At 35.0% G+C, this 16,734-nt stretch overlaps 2 protein-coding genes across 3 annotated transcripts; one reads left to right on the plus strand and one right to left on the minus strand.

The window, feature by feature from the left end:
- Positions 1 to 2,146: 2,146 nt before the first annotated feature.
- LOC139896855 (eukaryotic translation initiation factor 6-2) lies at positions 2,147 to 5,535 on the minus strand. Its single transcript, XM_071879498.1, has 8 exons — positions 5,407 to 5,535; positions 4,816 to 4,866; positions 4,214 to 4,310; positions 3,991 to 4,076; positions 3,660 to 3,704; positions 3,288 to 3,418; positions 2,902 to 3,012; positions 2,147 to 2,554 (listed from the first exon to the last, which is right to left on the minus strand). Exons 2-8 carry the CDS (start codon positions 4,823 to 4,825, stop codon positions 2,297 to 2,299), a joined length of 738 nt encoding a protein of 245 aa, XP_071735599.1. The 5' UTR covers positions 4,826 to 4,866; positions 5,407 to 5,535; the 3' UTR covers positions 2,147 to 2,296.
- A 976-nt stretch (positions 5,536 to 6,511) lies between these two features.
- LOC139896856 (putative transcription elongation factor SPT5 homolog 1) lies at positions 6,512 to 11,173 on the plus strand. Of its 2 annotated transcripts, none has more exons than XM_071879499.1 (15): positions 6,512 to 7,010; positions 7,570 to 7,826; positions 7,954 to 8,100; positions 8,235 to 8,396; positions 8,498 to 8,581; positions 8,731 to 8,801; positions 8,891 to 9,272; positions 9,401 to 9,559; positions 9,684 to 9,758; positions 9,899 to 9,980; positions 10,116 to 10,262; positions 10,400 to 10,457; positions 10,554 to 10,621; positions 10,760 to 10,826; positions 10,932 to 11,173. In XM_071879499.1, exons 1-15 carry the CDS (start codon positions 6,713 to 6,715, stop codon positions 10,951 to 10,953), a joined length of 2,079 nt encoding a protein of 692 aa, XP_071735600.1. In that variant the 5' UTR covers positions 6,512 to 6,712; the 3' UTR covers positions 10,954 to 11,173. The 2 variants fall into 2 exon arrangements, with proteins under 2 accessions (XP_071735600.1, XP_071735601.1); XM_071879500.1 differs by having other exon boundaries at positions 9,404 to 9,559.
- The last annotated feature ends 5,561 nt before the right edge of the window (positions 11,174 to 16,734 follow it).

Here is a 16,734-nt window from a genome sequence, read left to right on the forward strand (position 1 = left end):
AACTTTGACCGAGTTTTCTGGGCTCGTTATAACTCCGTTTAAGTCACCGTTTTTTGCGTTGGACTCGGTTCGACGAGACGAATCCAATGGTACACTCAAAATTGGATTTTGAGAAAACTTCAGAAAACCCAAAACTCGACCAACGTCTCTAACCTGGCTCTGATACCACTTGTTAGGAAGAGGGGATCGCCTGGACGTTGGGAGATATAAATTTGAGAGAAAAACAACTCTGTTACTCACAAGAATAGATTTACAGAGTATTACAAAACTCTTACAAAAAAACTCTCAAACTCACACACACTCTCTAGGTTGCGATTACACTTCTCTGAGTGATTTAGGATGATTTACAACTGAGGTTTGCACCTCTATTTATAGTAAAAATTCTATGGCGGTGGAATGGTGTGAACGGAGAAGGTTGGCGGCCGTCATCGTCATCAACTTTGCTACCTCCATATGAGTTGTCAAGGTTGCCTACTTTGAATATCTAGAAGGTGGGCTTCTAGATTGTAGGCTGGAAATCTTCAACTTAGACAGACGAGCTTGCTTTATTCTCTTTTCTTATTTTGTCTGTTAGGTTGCTTGTTTTGTTTCTTTTAGTTTCTTTCACGTTTGCTTCTTTAGTTGTCTTGCTTGTTGTTAGTTTATACTTTTGTTGCGTTTCAGTTTGGGTGTATGGCCGAAAAGCTTTTGAGAGCTTATAAGTTTATGATTATAATAAGCTCTAAAACATAAGCTTTGTTAGGCATGTACGAAAAGTAGAGCTTATAAATAAAATAAGCTCTTGAAAGTAGCTTCTTAAAAAATGTAAAGCTTATGATACTAAAATTACTAAAGTACCATTTATTATATTATTTTACACTTTATACTTGAATTCTTTTAAGTCAATTTACATCCATAAGTTCCAGCTACTTTATTAAACACTAATAAAAATCAATAAGCTTCTACTTTAAAAATAAGCTCCAGTTCCAGCTCCATCTAAAATAACTAAAATACCATTTATTATATTCTTTTAAATTTATATACTTGAATTCTTTTAGGTCAATTTGCATCTATAAGCTCAAGCTACTTTATTAAATACTAATAAAAATCAATAAGCTCCAACTTTAAAAATAAGCTCCAGCTCCAGCTAGATCCATCACAAACACAACCATTAGTCCGTGTCTTGTATGTTTAAAGTCACATTTGTATAACATAGTTCACTTTTTTGAACGAAAAAAATAATTATGCCTCGTGTAAAGAGACGGTTCTAGTAAGACCGCTAATATCAATAATGTCTTTGAGCGGGGTTGGGAGCCTGGTTGCAAGCAACTGTTACTAGCGAGCTCCGTTGGAGCGCAGTTGGGAGACCGTGATACAATATGTCAATGTTCAACATATTGAAGGACAGAGTTGTTAGCTTTATTTGTTTGTACATAATGCACTAAAAGTTATATATTTTATTAATTATTTAAAGTGGGTCTATGTGATGGTAAATGAGTATTTCATGAATACTAGTGATTGTGATGAATTTAGTGACAGGAAGAAGGTGCTGAGTGACGCTGATGTGACACAATGTGATTATTTGACATGTGTCATGGATAAGAGTACTCTAAAACTTCTGATAGAAAGGAAAAGCTTTATCAACCAAAAACACAAGTTCCAAAATTTGTAGTGTTAAGTGAATGTTTTTTTAAAAGTCATTTTAAAGTTTAACTCACATAAGCTTTAACTGTTAGCTGGATTGCAAGGTCTTCTCAAAACTTTTTTTAGTGAGATGTCACGAATAAAACTTTGAAAAGCTTTGGGATGCTCTTCATCCAATCCATATGTCTCACAGTCACAACACATCAGATTTTTACATGCATTTTAAGTTAACTGAACATTTGTTAACAAGTGCTTTTAACACAACTATTAGCACTTTATCAGCCCCTGTAACTTATCATCATGAGGTAAAATAAAATGAATGGTACCCTTACCATTTCCAACAGTTCAAACATGTAATTTGCAAAAGCAATTTTGTCATAAAATTGGAATGTTGTTTATGTGATGCATCCTTTCTCATCTCTCTAACGAGGCTGTGTGCCTGTGTTGGGGTGAAAAGACTATATTGACCTTGGGCCTGTGCCAGTGCCACACTATAAAAATCCCACCCTAACTAGATAAGATATTGTCAATAGTAATGGATTTTTAACCGTAAAAAGCAACGTAACCATACAAACTGTAAGATCTCACATGAAACAACAGAAAAAACAAACATAAAACCGAACAACAATTCAAGATAAGTAGCAATATTAGTGTTGATCTTGAGAACACCTTATCAGACATAGGTATCGATCAACGACCTCCTCATCTCATCAACAATGGCACTAGGCTGGGCTTCTCTAAGCTTGAAAACACTTTCGATAACCGACAATTCCGTTGCCGTAGTATCGGACCCACAAAACGCACTCCAATCATTAGCCGTTAAACCCGCCGCTATCACCTCACTACCACGGTTAACCGTTCCTGCCACCAAAGGAACCTGAAGGAGAGTTGACAGCTCATCCAAATCTTCAATTGAGGTATGAGGGTGCACCTGCACAACCCACCATTTCCATATTATTTGTCAACGGGTCAATTAGAGACACCATTACTTCTAATGGGTTTTGCTCGTATCATTGTTGTACTAATATATCCAGGGTTGCAAAAATCGCAACTCGGGTGTGATTCAGATTGAGCTTTTTATACATTTAATTTGTAAATTTCAATATCATATGTGTTATTATACAAGAAATCCATAAACAAAAAACATAAAAGTTAGCACAATTGTCTGGACACATAAAGATAATCCATACTCTGGGTTACTCAAACCCGCCCATTTTGCAAACTCTAAACTGTAAATATTAGAAGACCAGCTATTGTTTATAACAGAATGTTTCTTACCAGGCCACCTCTATTTGAGAACGTGCAGTAGCTGCCGACAAGAATATTGCCAGCAATCGTCTGCCTGAACACTTCCACACCAAGAACATCGGCTATCATTTCCTCAGTTTCCTAATTTAACAATATTCGTATGTTAGCATCATTTACAAGACCACCTTCGAAACTCTCATTGCACGGTAAAATACTAAAAAATCATGAAATATAGCCAACGAATAAAACAAATTTTTGCGTTTTTTTCTCCCTCTATCCTATCGGTGTACAAAATGATTCCACAATCCGTAACTTCATTAAATGGAAAGGAGTTCATAATTATATATCATTACATTTTACAATGATGTAATAGGAATTGGGACTAAAAATGTTACAGAATCTAGAAATGATCTTACCCTGTCAAGATCAGTATGCGTAAGGGCAACATGGTCATTGCATGCAATGCAATTTCCAAGGGCAGATAGTCTCTCATCTATGCGCTGAACCACCACTGCATCAGGCAAACTGTTCCTCAAATGTTGAAGCTCTGAATGTATACAACCAAGTGATCAATAAAAAAATTACAACATAACATTTTAGATATAGTATAATGAATGTTTCTCTTTCTTTTTTATTGTGAGTTTTATTTAAGTTCTATATAGCCTTTAATTTAGTGACAAAACCCCTTGAAAGTAGATGTTGCTCAACCAATAATCAAGACTATGCACGTATGGCACAAATCGCAGGATAATAAAAAACATTAAAGGAAAAAATTAAAAAAAAATTACCTTGGTCAGTAGTAGTATGAGGCAAGAGAAGCCCATTTTTGTTACCTGCAAATAATATATAGCATAAGTGTTCAAAACTGTATGAGGGGCTGATAAAACAAGCTAAAAAATAGGCTAAAGAGAAGACTTGGTGTTAATATGAATTATGAAATTAACCAAGTGTGATATGTGAGAAAGTAATGTTGGTAAGTAACGATATGATGATAATCATGTACATGCATATCGTTTGACTTGTGTACTCACTTTTCAAATCGTCAGACAAATTAAAGTAAATCGAAAAAAATTATTCTATTATTTGTAGATGAAAATGAAAAAAGTCTAAGATCTTTACCAACACAAAGCCGTCCAATTATTCTTGTCCCACCAATGGAAGTCTTAACCACTGGTATAACATCTGCAAGCTCGGACTCAAAAGTGCTGCAAAAAATAAAATAAATATAATAATAATAAATAAAAATTTAATTAAATAAATAAACCGAACTGCTGGTAACATGCTCTACAGTCACAGACTATGCGTTATATAGCAAAGTAAAAAACGAAAAAAAGAAATAAACCTGTAGAAATTTTCAGAGCCTCCGATTGCTACCAGACAGTAAGCATTTGTCAGCTTTGAAAACACCCCAATTTCGCAATTATTTTCAAACTGAAGTCCTGTATATATCCAAGTAAAATCAAGAAATATAAAAATTAAGATTTGACAAAATAAAATGCCTCACTTGCAAAGCTTAATTGTTTCTGAGCTTTGTTATACAAATGTTTAGCATAAAAGAGGTTCATCAACAATGTTGGACTACTAGTGACAAAGCAATACACATTGCAACTTGAAAAAAGAGTAAAAACAAGACGTTCTTTTTAATAGATGATGATGAATGATGACGTCCTCGATACATTCAAACTACCCTGCTAAAAATATTAATATTTATATTCAATAAAAAAGAGCATTGCTCAAATCAGAGTTGAATGCAAAGATATTTTGTTTAACGTCTATCTCAAGAACAATAAACCGAGTGATTGCTTGGTGATAATGTATTAACAAATGATACATCCACCCACATAAACAACTAATTTACATGTCATTTGATAGACTAAAGAGAACTGGAGACATAAATAAAATGAAACGATGAAAGAGTCACAAATGAAGGTACAAATTACTTACTTGTTGCCATTTGATACGCTGTGAGTGAAAAGTTTATGAGAGAAATGGTATCTGTCAAACGTACATAATACGCACATATGTGTTAGAGAGCGATTACAAAAATTTATGACAACAAACAGGATACACTAAAATACAATACAACTGCTATAAGCCTATAATACAATAAAACACCCCAAAGTAGTTACTTCACCTTTTTCATCATGCACAGCTTAAAATGAGTAAACTTAGTATTCATTTCTTATTATCATTTCATCCACATACAACGCAATTTCAGACAGGAAAACATTAAAAATTATAACAGCTACAGCCAAAAATTCCCTAATTAATATCAAAACACAAATTAATCTTATTTTAGGGTTAAGATACAAGGATGTCTATATACGACAAGAATTATAATACAGAATCACATATCTTAATTTTCAGTTTACATGCTTAATTTATCGGATTATAACTCCTATAATTACCTCAATATTTACGAAAATGCGGATTACTAACCTTTTACCTTTTTTTTTTTTTTTGAAAGGCAAATGATAGGTAACAATATTTTACCTTTTATTTACGTAAATGATAGAAGAAAAGGGATATATATACCTTGATGCAAGATCTAGATGAAGGATAATTGAGGGTCAACGGAGAATATTAGAGAGCTGCCTTTCAATTTGACAATTTTAGGGTTCTAAATATTTTAGGGTTTTAGTATTTAGGGTTTGTTAGTTGAATACAGAAAAGATATTTGTTGGGCAGTTATATACCACCGCTTCTTCTTTTTACAGGATTCACCTCTTAATTTTGTTGGGTATCCATAAAACTTAGGAGAATGCTACGGAGTATTACTAATTAATTACTAATTACTAATAACAGAGTGATAGTAATAGTAACTTTAAATGGTTTCTAATTTTGTATGGATTAAATTAATATACACCAAGGTTAATATAATTAAGTAATAAGGGCATTTGGAACGAATGTATGATTTAGGATAATGTATTTGCGCCTGACAAACACATATACATTATGGTCAATCATACGAATGTTCTCGAGAACCGGAGGAGATTTAGAATGTGGAGGGGTTTCAGATGTAAGTTATGTAACTTGAGAATCCGCACATTCTAGCGAGTTTTGTAAAGTGTCACAAACGAGAATATTACTGTGTATAGGGTGTAGAATTGCCTGCAGTGAAATGGTGTTGGAATTAAAGCGATTGACAGTCTGATGTTGATTGTATGACGATGCTTATTATAAATGATTGGAAACTTTTTCGAGGAGGAAGACTAAGTGTGTAAAAAAAATTGTAGTCTAACCCGTGAATGAATTGAAAAGAAAATTAACGATAATTTTATGTGAATTAGAGGTGTATTACGACGCACCTGAGTAGTTGAATTTGATAATGTGAAGAAGTTGTCCTTTTAAGAATTTTGAAAGTTTGATTGTATGTTCAAGGAAGTAGTACATAAGTGAATGAAGACTCGAAATGTTTATACTAGAGTTGATTGTGAAAATGGAAAATTAAACGGCAAATACACGAATGGAAGTCCGTCATTAAAAGTTACAACCACAAGGACGAATTTTGCAAAAAAAATAATTTTAGGGATGAAAAGTGAAACTTGAGTATAAGTCAAGGGTCAAACCTCGTAATTATGTCTAAATTAAACGACTATAAGATTTACCGAGTACATCATTATTTGCAGAGAACGACTCACTCCTCAATCAGCAATGTCGACCGCCTCAAAATCAAAAGAGGGGCCGTTACCCCTTATTTCGCACGCATTACACAATTCAATTGCTAGGGTCATTCCCCGAATTCTATTGCTAGGGTTTCATATATGTGTATATATATACACACACTCGATAAGAAATAAGAATTTCAATTCGTCTCAAAACTTCTGACGCTAAAATTACAATGGCTGGTGGGCGATACGATTACGACGATGACGTTGCGGAAGAGTATGACGATGCAATTGGCGAGGATTACGACAGTAGACGTGGTGGTGATGAACGTAAAAGAAGGAGATCTGATTTTATTGATGATGTTGCTGCTGAGGAATATGAAGATGAAGAGTACGATGAAGATTATGGCGGTAGTCGCCGTCGTGGTGGAAAAGCAGTGAAAAAGGCATCTGGTGCTTCTGATTTCTTTGAACTTGAAGCGGATGTGGATGCCGATGCTGATGAAGACGAGGAAGAAGACGGCGAAGACGGTTAGGGTTTCTTATTTCCTTTTTATTTTTAGAATTTATTTATATTATTTATTTAGAATTTTATCTGTATTCTTTTAATCATTGTTTTTACAATTCATTACATATGGCTAGGGTTCTTCATTCCAGTAAGAATCTAAGTAAATTAACAATTAATATCTATATTCTTTTGATCATTGTTTTTATTTTAATTCATTATTCATTACATCTGGCTTTTTGTTTAGGGTTCCAACTTTCAGTAAGTACTAATTAATTTAATAACCATGTCAAAGGGAAAAAGCAGGAAAAAATATTTATTCATATGCATATGCATTGCATCTAATTTCTACAGTTTAGTTTATTAATGGTCTGGCCTAAATATGTTATTCTCAGCACATTCAACAGTGAATATGTAAAGAAGAAGATTGATCGTTCTTAAGTTTCATTCAACACCTTTATTTCTACCTTATATAAGGATGCATGTTGGCGCACTTTTCCACACATTTATCTCTTCGATTCACTCTGAATTTTCATGGTCGATGACTTGTTTCTTTGATTTGCTGTTGGGCTTTTTGATGAGCAGACTTCATAGTGAATGAGAGAGATGATGTAGATGATGAAGAGGGTGGTAGAAGGATGCATCGTCGTCCTTTGCTTTCACGTGAAGATGACCAGGAAGATGTTGAAGCTCTCGAGAGAATAATTCAAGAGAGATTTGGCAGGAATCATATAGAGGAAGAAGATGATGATGATTATGATGATGATGATCAGACCCAGGTGGAACAGCAAGCTCTCTTGCCATCGGTTCGTGACCCAAAGTTGTGGATGGTGAAATGCGCGGTATGCTATATAGCCGTGTCTCTAGTATCTTAATGTTAATATTACTATAATCATGTATTATTTATGTAAAACTAATAATTAGTTCATTAATAATCTTGTGTTCTCCGGCCTCTATGTTATGTACCAGATTGGCCATGAGAGAGAGGTAGCCGCTTGCTTAATGCAGAAGTGTATAGATATGGGTCCCGAGTTGCAGATCAGATCTGCCATTGCTCTTGACCATCTGAAGAGCTATATCTATATTGAAGCAGATAAAGAATCCCATGTGAAACAGGTTGGTATTATTGTTGCCATTGCTCTTCATCATGTTTTTGCAATGATGAAGATTCATCTGCTGATATAACTTTCAAAATTTTAATATCATGTTATGTTAACTGTGCCTTATATAAAGTGAGTATATGTTTTTAGGCATGCAAGGGTATGCGCAATATATATACTGGCAGCAAGATTTTGCTAGTCCCTATAAAGGAAATGACTGATGTTCTATCAGTTGAGAGCAAAGCAATTGATATTTCAAGGGACACTTGGGTCAGAATGAAGATTGGAATATACAAAGGAGACCTTGCCAAGGTAACAAAGCTTGATTATTTTTTTAACTGGTGAACATATAATTTTTAGCGTTACAATGTGAATGAAGTAAAAAAGCATTTATTTTTTATTTATTTATGTAGGTTGTGGATGTGGATAATATACGACAGAGAGTAACAGTGAAACTAATTCCACGGATCAACTTGCAGGCCTTGGCAAACAAATTGGTGTGTCTAATACGTCATCAGTTTTGAATTTCATTGCTTTTCTACCTGCTAATTTGCAACTATATTTTATTATATATACTGTTACTGTTATTAAATTGAAGTCATCTTAGTTTATTGCAAAAATGAAATCGATACATTATTAATGCCAGGTTGGTAGGCAAGATGAGAAGAAAAAGACATTCACACCTCCACCACGCTTTATGAACCTTGATGAAGCTAGGTGGTTTTTTTTTATTAATTTATTTAGTGCTGGTCATTTATCATTATCTTTTCTGAATTGCTATATTGCTAATAAATAAATGTTGTCAGAGAAATGAATGTACGTGTTGAGCGTGGACGGGATCCAGTGACGGGTGATTACTATGATAAGATAAATGGGATGATGTTCAAGGATGGTTTCTTGTATAAGACTGTATCCCTGAAATCGATAATCACTCAAGATATACAGCCTTCTAGTTTTGATGAAGTTGAAAAGTTCCAAAGAAAATTACCTAATAATGAAAATGGGGATGGTGGTGAGATTGCAAGTTTGTCAAGACTTTTTGAAAACAGCAGAATGAAGAAAGGATCTTTTGTGAAAGGTGATGTAGTTATTGTTACCAAAGGGGACCTGAAAACTATAAAGGGACGGGTTGCGAAAGTCGAACAAGGGATTGTTCATATTAAACCCAATACAACTACTGATCTTCCAGTAAGTGTGTATTTATTTGTCTCTGTTTGTTTGCTTATTGTTTCTGTTTGTTTGCTGTGGGAAATGAATATTTTTTATTATTATATAAAATAATAGTTTTTATTTATTTATTGTTTTTTTTTGTGCAGCAGGAAACCCTTGCTGTAAGTGAAAGGGAGGTCTGCAAGTATTTTGAGCCGGGAAATCACGTGAAAGTTGTTTCTGGTGCTCAAGAAGGTGCAACTGGAATGGTTGTATCAGTTGACAGACAATTCGTTAACATCGTGTCAGATATTACCAAGGAAGTTGTAAGTGCCCGCCTGCTCATTTTTTTTATTTAAAAAAATGTTGGTATCGTATTTTTTGATAACATAATAATATAAGTGGAACTGCTACTACTACTGACCTGTACACTTGATGATGTGATTCTAGATGCGTGTATTCTCCAACAATGTTGTGGAGACTTCTCAAGTGACATCTGTCATTACCAAAATTGGCGATCGGAATGTATGTATTTGTTTGACTCTGGTTTTCTAAATAATGATTACCGTAGACAACTTTGTTATTTTTTTTTTATGTTTCTTATAATGTTGATTGATTGATTGATTGATTGATTGATCGTTTAATTTCTTCATCAACTTGTGTAGGTCAATCCATTGCAATCAAGGGTTGCTCAACGTAGGACTCCCACTTCTCTTCTAGGAACATCTCCATGTCCACCACTAATAGGTAATGTTACACTCTTGTGTGTGTATTTGTATGTGTGTGTGTGTGCGTGTGTGTTTGTGTGTGTAATTGTTTATGTTCTATGGTGATATGATTGGGTAGGGTTCATCTAATCAGCACTTGATTTGATTGATGTAGGTGGTGGAAGAGCTAAAAAAGATTGTTTAGTTGGAAGAAACATAAAGATTCGATTGGGTCCGTATAAAGGATACAAAGGACGGGTTGTTAAAGTCAATGGAACATCAATCCGGGTTGAATTAGAGTCACAAATGAAGATTGTTGCAGGCAATTTTCTTCTCTCTCTCTCTCTCTTTTTTTTTTTTTTTGTTAATTCTCTGTATCTCTCTGTTTACTACGGTATTATCATTGGTGATGAGTAGTAGTACTAAATATTCTGCTCCCATTACTTTCTATACTTGCAGTTGATCGCTCTCAAATATCTGATATTCTGAATAAGTCTTCTACTACGGTCCCGTATCGGTAGTATACTTGGAATACCTTTTTGCATTGTTTTTTTTTTGTCTTACTACTGTAAATCATGACTTCTAATGTTTATTATATACATATTGTTACCAGCGAATCACATATGCATCCTTTACGAACTCCGCTCCATCCGTTCATGACGCCTATGAGAGATCTTGGAGGTTGGTTTGTTTGTTAATGTACCATGCATTCCAGTTATATTGAGTTAAAATTTTCTTTATCATGTTTTATTAATATTAATATTAATATTAATATTTTATATTTTATTTTATTTAACTGTTATTTTTTATTATTATTAGCAACGCCTATTCATTCTGGCATGAGGACTCCTATCCGTGACACAGCATGGATTCCCAGTCCTCCAAGGTTGGTCTTTCTTGTATGATATGTGATTAAAATATAAATTTTAATCTCAATCTTAGCTTATTGCTAATTAAGTACATGTTTTTAACCTAGTTTGGTTTTGTGCAGACCTGATTCTATTTGTATCTAGATTGCTCTGCTGTGTTGCTGTCTTGAGATATAGATGTGTATCTGAGAATGGTGATAACTAGTGTTCGAACCCTCGCTTCGCGCCGGGGGTTCGGTTTTCAATGTAATTTATTGCGTTTAGTTTGTAAAATTATTTCGTGGCTAACGATTATGTCGTTGAAGCGCAACTCGAGTTGAACTAAAAGGTATAATCCGTGAAAGATTTAAATGTTATTTTAAATTAACAATATATGTGCATTTTCACGTTTCGCTATAGAATTGTCGACTTTTAAATATTTAACGCAAAATCAACGTGTATGAAAAGTACCTCAAATATTTAGCTTTTTTAAAAAGCGTCCGTTTTGCGTATGGTTAGTGACATTTTGTTTCTAAAATTACTCCGAGTTTAACGATGGTGTCGGAAAAATTTAACTCGTTGTTAGCGAGAAGATACGGCCCGTTGAATATTTGAGTGGAGTTTCTTTAAGATTTTTTATGAAAATGAGTATTCGACACTTTACCCCCTGTTTGGGGGGTCGATTTTAATATTTGAACAAAGTATGGGGGCTTTTTTTTGAAAAAAAGGTGGAAAAAAAAGTGAGGACGAAAACCCTCATAGTTACTATTCATTATTTTTGTCTATTAGATAGTGTCATCGATTTATAATGAATGAAAAGTTGAATGGTTAAATTATAAAATGTAGAAAGTGTGGCTTAATTAGGAAAAAAATAAAAAGTTGAGGGTGGGTTTGTGAGGAGTTAGAAAGTTACTGTTCATTTAAAAAAATAAAAAGTTGAGGGTAGGTTTGTGAAGATTTAGAAAGTTACTATTCATTTCTCCAATATGTTTTAGATGTACAGATTAATAATTAATAGTTGAGTTGATAAAGTAGTAGTCTCAAATATTTTTGTTGAAATGTTTTCTTAAAATGACTTCTAGTGTTCAACTGTTTATAGCCCAAAAAAATGAAGTCTTCTTGTCTATAAGTTTATTTATTTATTTTTTTTCGAAAAAATAAATACTCATATAGAAACGAGGAGGTCGTTTTTCAAAGAAAAACGCGCTTAACAAGAATACAAAAGGACAACGGAAAAACGGAAAAACTAGCGTCTAGAAAGCAACCCACTGAACATAAAACTATTTATAAGCGAGCATCCATAACATTTCGATAAAAGTTTTTACAAAACATATCAACCAAACAAGAAACTGAATAATAGACGAAAATACAGGAACGACATCGACCGAAGAAAAACAAGACGGATCATAACAATCAACATGGAGGATCCACCATTTTCAATTTTTCATTGACCGTCTCTTTCAAATAATTTTTCTCGGACCGATTCTCAATTTTGTAAGATAACACGTTAGCGGTGCGCTCTCCCCGGCCAACCGTGTCATCATAACATTGAATGCCCCAAAAGTCTCTGTGGACATATTTCCTCTCCTAAATGTCGATGAGCCACCATCTCTTCCATCTTGATGGCCCATAAACATGTTTCGAATTGCGTCCCCGTAATCCAAGTCTTTGATGTTACTGTAGCGACCCGACCAAATCATGTTTGACGGCGCCGACTACTTAGGTCCCGTTACGTGGTCATAAGTCTTTAACATGACGTTTGACCAAAATATGTCGCATTCATTTCATAAGTAAAAGGATGTTTCAAGTTTACAAAAGTAGTTCAAAGACTAGTTACATTACAAAGTTTAACGTACGAATGAAACCTATGCGACACAATTTAAAAGTTGTCAAAAGACGCTCCAACTATGCATGTATACTCGACATCCAAGCAAGTATCAAAAAGAGTGCGGAAGCATGTATCAAGTAGCGTTCAAGGACCTGAGAAAACATATAGAAAACTGTCAACGAAAACGTTGGTAAAATCATAGGTGTTTTAGTAAGCGTTGCATTTGATCCACAAGATTTAATATAATATGATTATCAAAATCATTTGCATTCCAAAGTTGTTATTTGTTTCGCGGGCACCCAATTATCAAACTTAACTGTTTTGCACCCTTTGCATAGTGTTAGAACATACACTAGACCCGAAAATATATTTCATCCGCTAACGGTAGCGAACCGTCCGAATGAGGCTCGTCAAGCCCATGTGATCACATAATATAAGTTCACGTTTACACCCTGCAAGTGTAACTAATGATAATCGAATTGAGGATTTTTGTTCAAACCCGTACGTGGAATGTTCGTTTTCGTACTTGTGTTCAAAGTGTAAAAGCATGATACGTATATGTTTCTCATCCCATAGTTTAAAGCATAAAAGTTGTTTGAAAGGTGGGACTATGATCTCACCTTGAGTGCACGAGCAATAAGTACTTCAACAAGTAACGTGTGCAAAGAACAATGCTAGTCTTGACCTAAACAAATAGGTCATATCAATAACGGTAAACGCGATAGGTCAAAGATGTTCAATTAGTCCTATGGCTCGTTACGACTCGATTATGTAGCATGTGAATCAAATTGTCCAAGTTTCATGCAAGATACAAGTATAGAAACAAGTTAGAAAGATTGCATAATCATTTGGTTAAGTTTGACAAAAAGTCAAACTTTGGCCGGTCAAAGTCAACGAAAAAGTCAACACGTTCGGGTCGGGTCCCGAACTATTTTTCTGAGGTTTTTATTCATATATAAGCATGTTAGAACAAGTTACATGTGAATCGGAGGTGCGTATCATAGCAAACATTTTTCGTATTTTGGACAAGAAGGTCAGAATAAAACTACGCCTATTGTCGCGCCGCGACAAAGGCTAGCCGCGCCGCGGCGAATAGCGGGTGCTGGTACCTGGTCAGTCTCAATTGTCTAAGTCCCAAACCAAAATTCAAACAAACATAAAACGCAAACCGTAAACACTTAGAACTCGTATCTTATATCGTTAGAAAGGTAATTTGACAAAGAACACAACTAAATACATTTCACCAACCAAAAACATCATTTGCAATAACCGAATTTCCAGCATTTAATGCTCAATTAATGCTCAAGTTCATCAATGCACGTTTTTGATTCGGGAATTAAATGCATCCATATAACGCGCCGTTTCGTAGGTAATCAAGCATACAATACAACTAACTACTTACTAACAACAATTCATGGCATTCAATACATTAAATGTTCACATTCAATTCTATCAAACCCTAACCAATAACATCAAAATCACTAATCATGTTTATGAAGTTTTCTAAAACAACCTACACATCAAATTGAAGCTAGTGATGTTAGGAACACATTTAATACATGCATTTATAACATTTAACAACATTTAAGCAACCAAATCATCAATCAAACACACCAAACTTTCAAGTTCATGCTAGTTATCAAAAATAACAAGATCGAACATATAAATTATATATTCATGTTAGACTTGAGCCATAGACACTAATTAACAACTTTATAAGTTAAAAACATCAAGAACACAAAATCTAGTGATTTTAGAAAGTTACCCAAATGTAATGAAATCGGTATGGAATCGAAGAGGAAGTTGCAAGGATTCCAAATATGCAATTTGTTTGGATTGAAGCTTGCTCGATTGGAATTAGATGATGATTCTTGTAATGGAGATTTGAAAGAAATTAAGGAAGTAATGAAAGAAAAGAGAAATGAAATGAAAAAGATGGGAGGTGGGGTTGACTAGTCAAAAGCTAGTCACCTCCTTGGCACTTTGGTGAAACTAGTCCCTCGAGTTTGGTTGCGGTTGCGTGAATTACCTAAACGAGATATTTTAAAACGCGTATTAACGAGGGATGTTATAATCATATAACGGAATTTAAATAATTAAACGGAAAAGTAAACGAAAAAAGGCGGGATGTTACATTACCTACTCCTTAAAAGAAATTTCGTCCCGAAATTTAAGTAGGCTTAGTAGTCGTTGTTTCTTCCTCGAAATCTTGCGTTTCCGGGACCGGGAATAAGTGAGGGTATTTCTTTTGCAGTTGATCTTGTCTTTCCCAAGTAAACTCGGGTCCCCTTTTGGCGTTTCAACGGACTTTAACAATCGGAATTCGGCTTTGTTTCAACGTCTTAACGGAGGTGTCCACAATTTCAACCGGTTCTTCCACAAAATGAAGTTTGTCATCAATAGTAAGTTCCTCGAGAGGGATGACGATATCAGATTCGGCAAGACACTTTTTCAAGTTAGACACATGGAAGGTAGGATGAACGGAGCTCAATTGAGGTGGAAGATCTAAACGATAAGCAACGGTTCCAATACGCTCCAAGATTTCGAAAGGACCAATATACCACGGATTTAGCTTCCCGTGTTTCCCAAAACGGATTACACCTTTCCAAGGTGAGACTTTTAACATTACTCGGTCACCGAATTGAAATTCGAGGTCGTTGCGTCTTTTGTCGGTGTAGCACTTTTGACGACTCCGGGCCATCCGAAGCCTATCTCGGATTTGTACGATCTTCTCGGTGGTTTCGTGAATGAGTTCGGGTCCGGTGATTTGCACGTCGCCTACCTCGGCCCAACAAAGAGGTGAACGACATTTTCGACCATATAACGCTTCAAAAGGTGCGGCTTTTATACTCGCGTGATAACTATTATTGTAAGATAACTCGGCGAGAGGTAAGTGCTTGTCCCAAGCTTTTCCAAAATCGACAACACAAGCCCGTAACATGTCCTCTAAGGTTTGAATTGTGCATTCGTTTTGACCATCGGTTTGAGGATGATATGCGGTGCTCATGTCTAAACGCGTTCCCAACGCTTCTTGCAAGGTACGCCAAAATCTAGAAACAAAACGGCCATCTCGGTCGGAGATAATCGATAAAGGTACACCGTGTCGGGCTACGATCTCCTTAATGTAAAGTTGTGCAAGTTTCTCCATTTTGTCGGTTTCTTTCATAGCGAGAAAGTGTGCGGATTTTGTGAGACGGTCAACAATAACCCAAATGGTATCATAACCGCCCGTTGTCTTTGGTAACTTGGTGATGAAGTCCATCGTTATTCTTTCCCACTTCCATTGCGGGATTTCGGGTTGTTGAAGTAACCCGGACGGTCTTTGGTGTTCGGCTTTGACTTTGGAACATGTCAAACACTTGGCAACATAAGTAGCTACGTCCCTTTTGATGTTCGGCCACCAATATTGTTCTTTAAGGTCGTGGTACATCTTATTGGCACCGGGGTGAATCGAGTATCGTGATTTATGGGCTTCATCTAAAATAAGGTTTCGTAGGTCCCCATATCTAGGCCCCCAAATCCTTCCGGCGAAATATCGGAGTCCGGTCTCCCTAATTTCGAATCGAGAGACGAGAATGTTCAAGAGCTCGTGTGAAACGTTTTCATCCTTGAGAGCCTCATCTTGGGCTTGTAGTGACCCGAACTTTTCCATGTTTATATATATATATGTTAAATGAAATTGTTATTTTACATGATTAAGTGTTTCCAACATGTTAAGCAATCAAACTTTTTAAGACTTGATTAATTGAAATAGGTTTCATATAGACAATTGACCACCCAAGTTGACCGGTGATTCACGAACGTTAAAACTTGTAAAAACTATATGATGACATATATATGGTTATATATATAGTTAACATGATATTATGATAAGTAAACATATCATTAAGTATATTAACAATGAACTACATATGTAAAAGCAAGACTACTAACTTAATGATTTTGAAACGAGACATATATGTAACGATTATCGTTGTAACGACATTTAATGTATATATATCATATTAAGAGATATTCGTACATCATAATATCATGATAATATAATAATTTAAAATCTCTTTTAATATTATAAACATTGGGTTAACAACATTTAACAAGATCGTTAACCTAAAGGTTTC

This window comes from Rutidosis leptorrhynchoides, chromosome 3 (assembly GCF_046630445.1).
Source record: "Rutidosis leptorrhynchoides isolate AG116_Rl617_1_P2 chromosome 3, CSIRO_AGI_Rlap_v1, whole genome shotgun sequence".
Taxonomy (NCBI): Eukaryota; Viridiplantae; Streptophyta; class Magnoliopsida; order Asterales; family Asteraceae; genus Rutidosis; species Rutidosis leptorrhynchoides.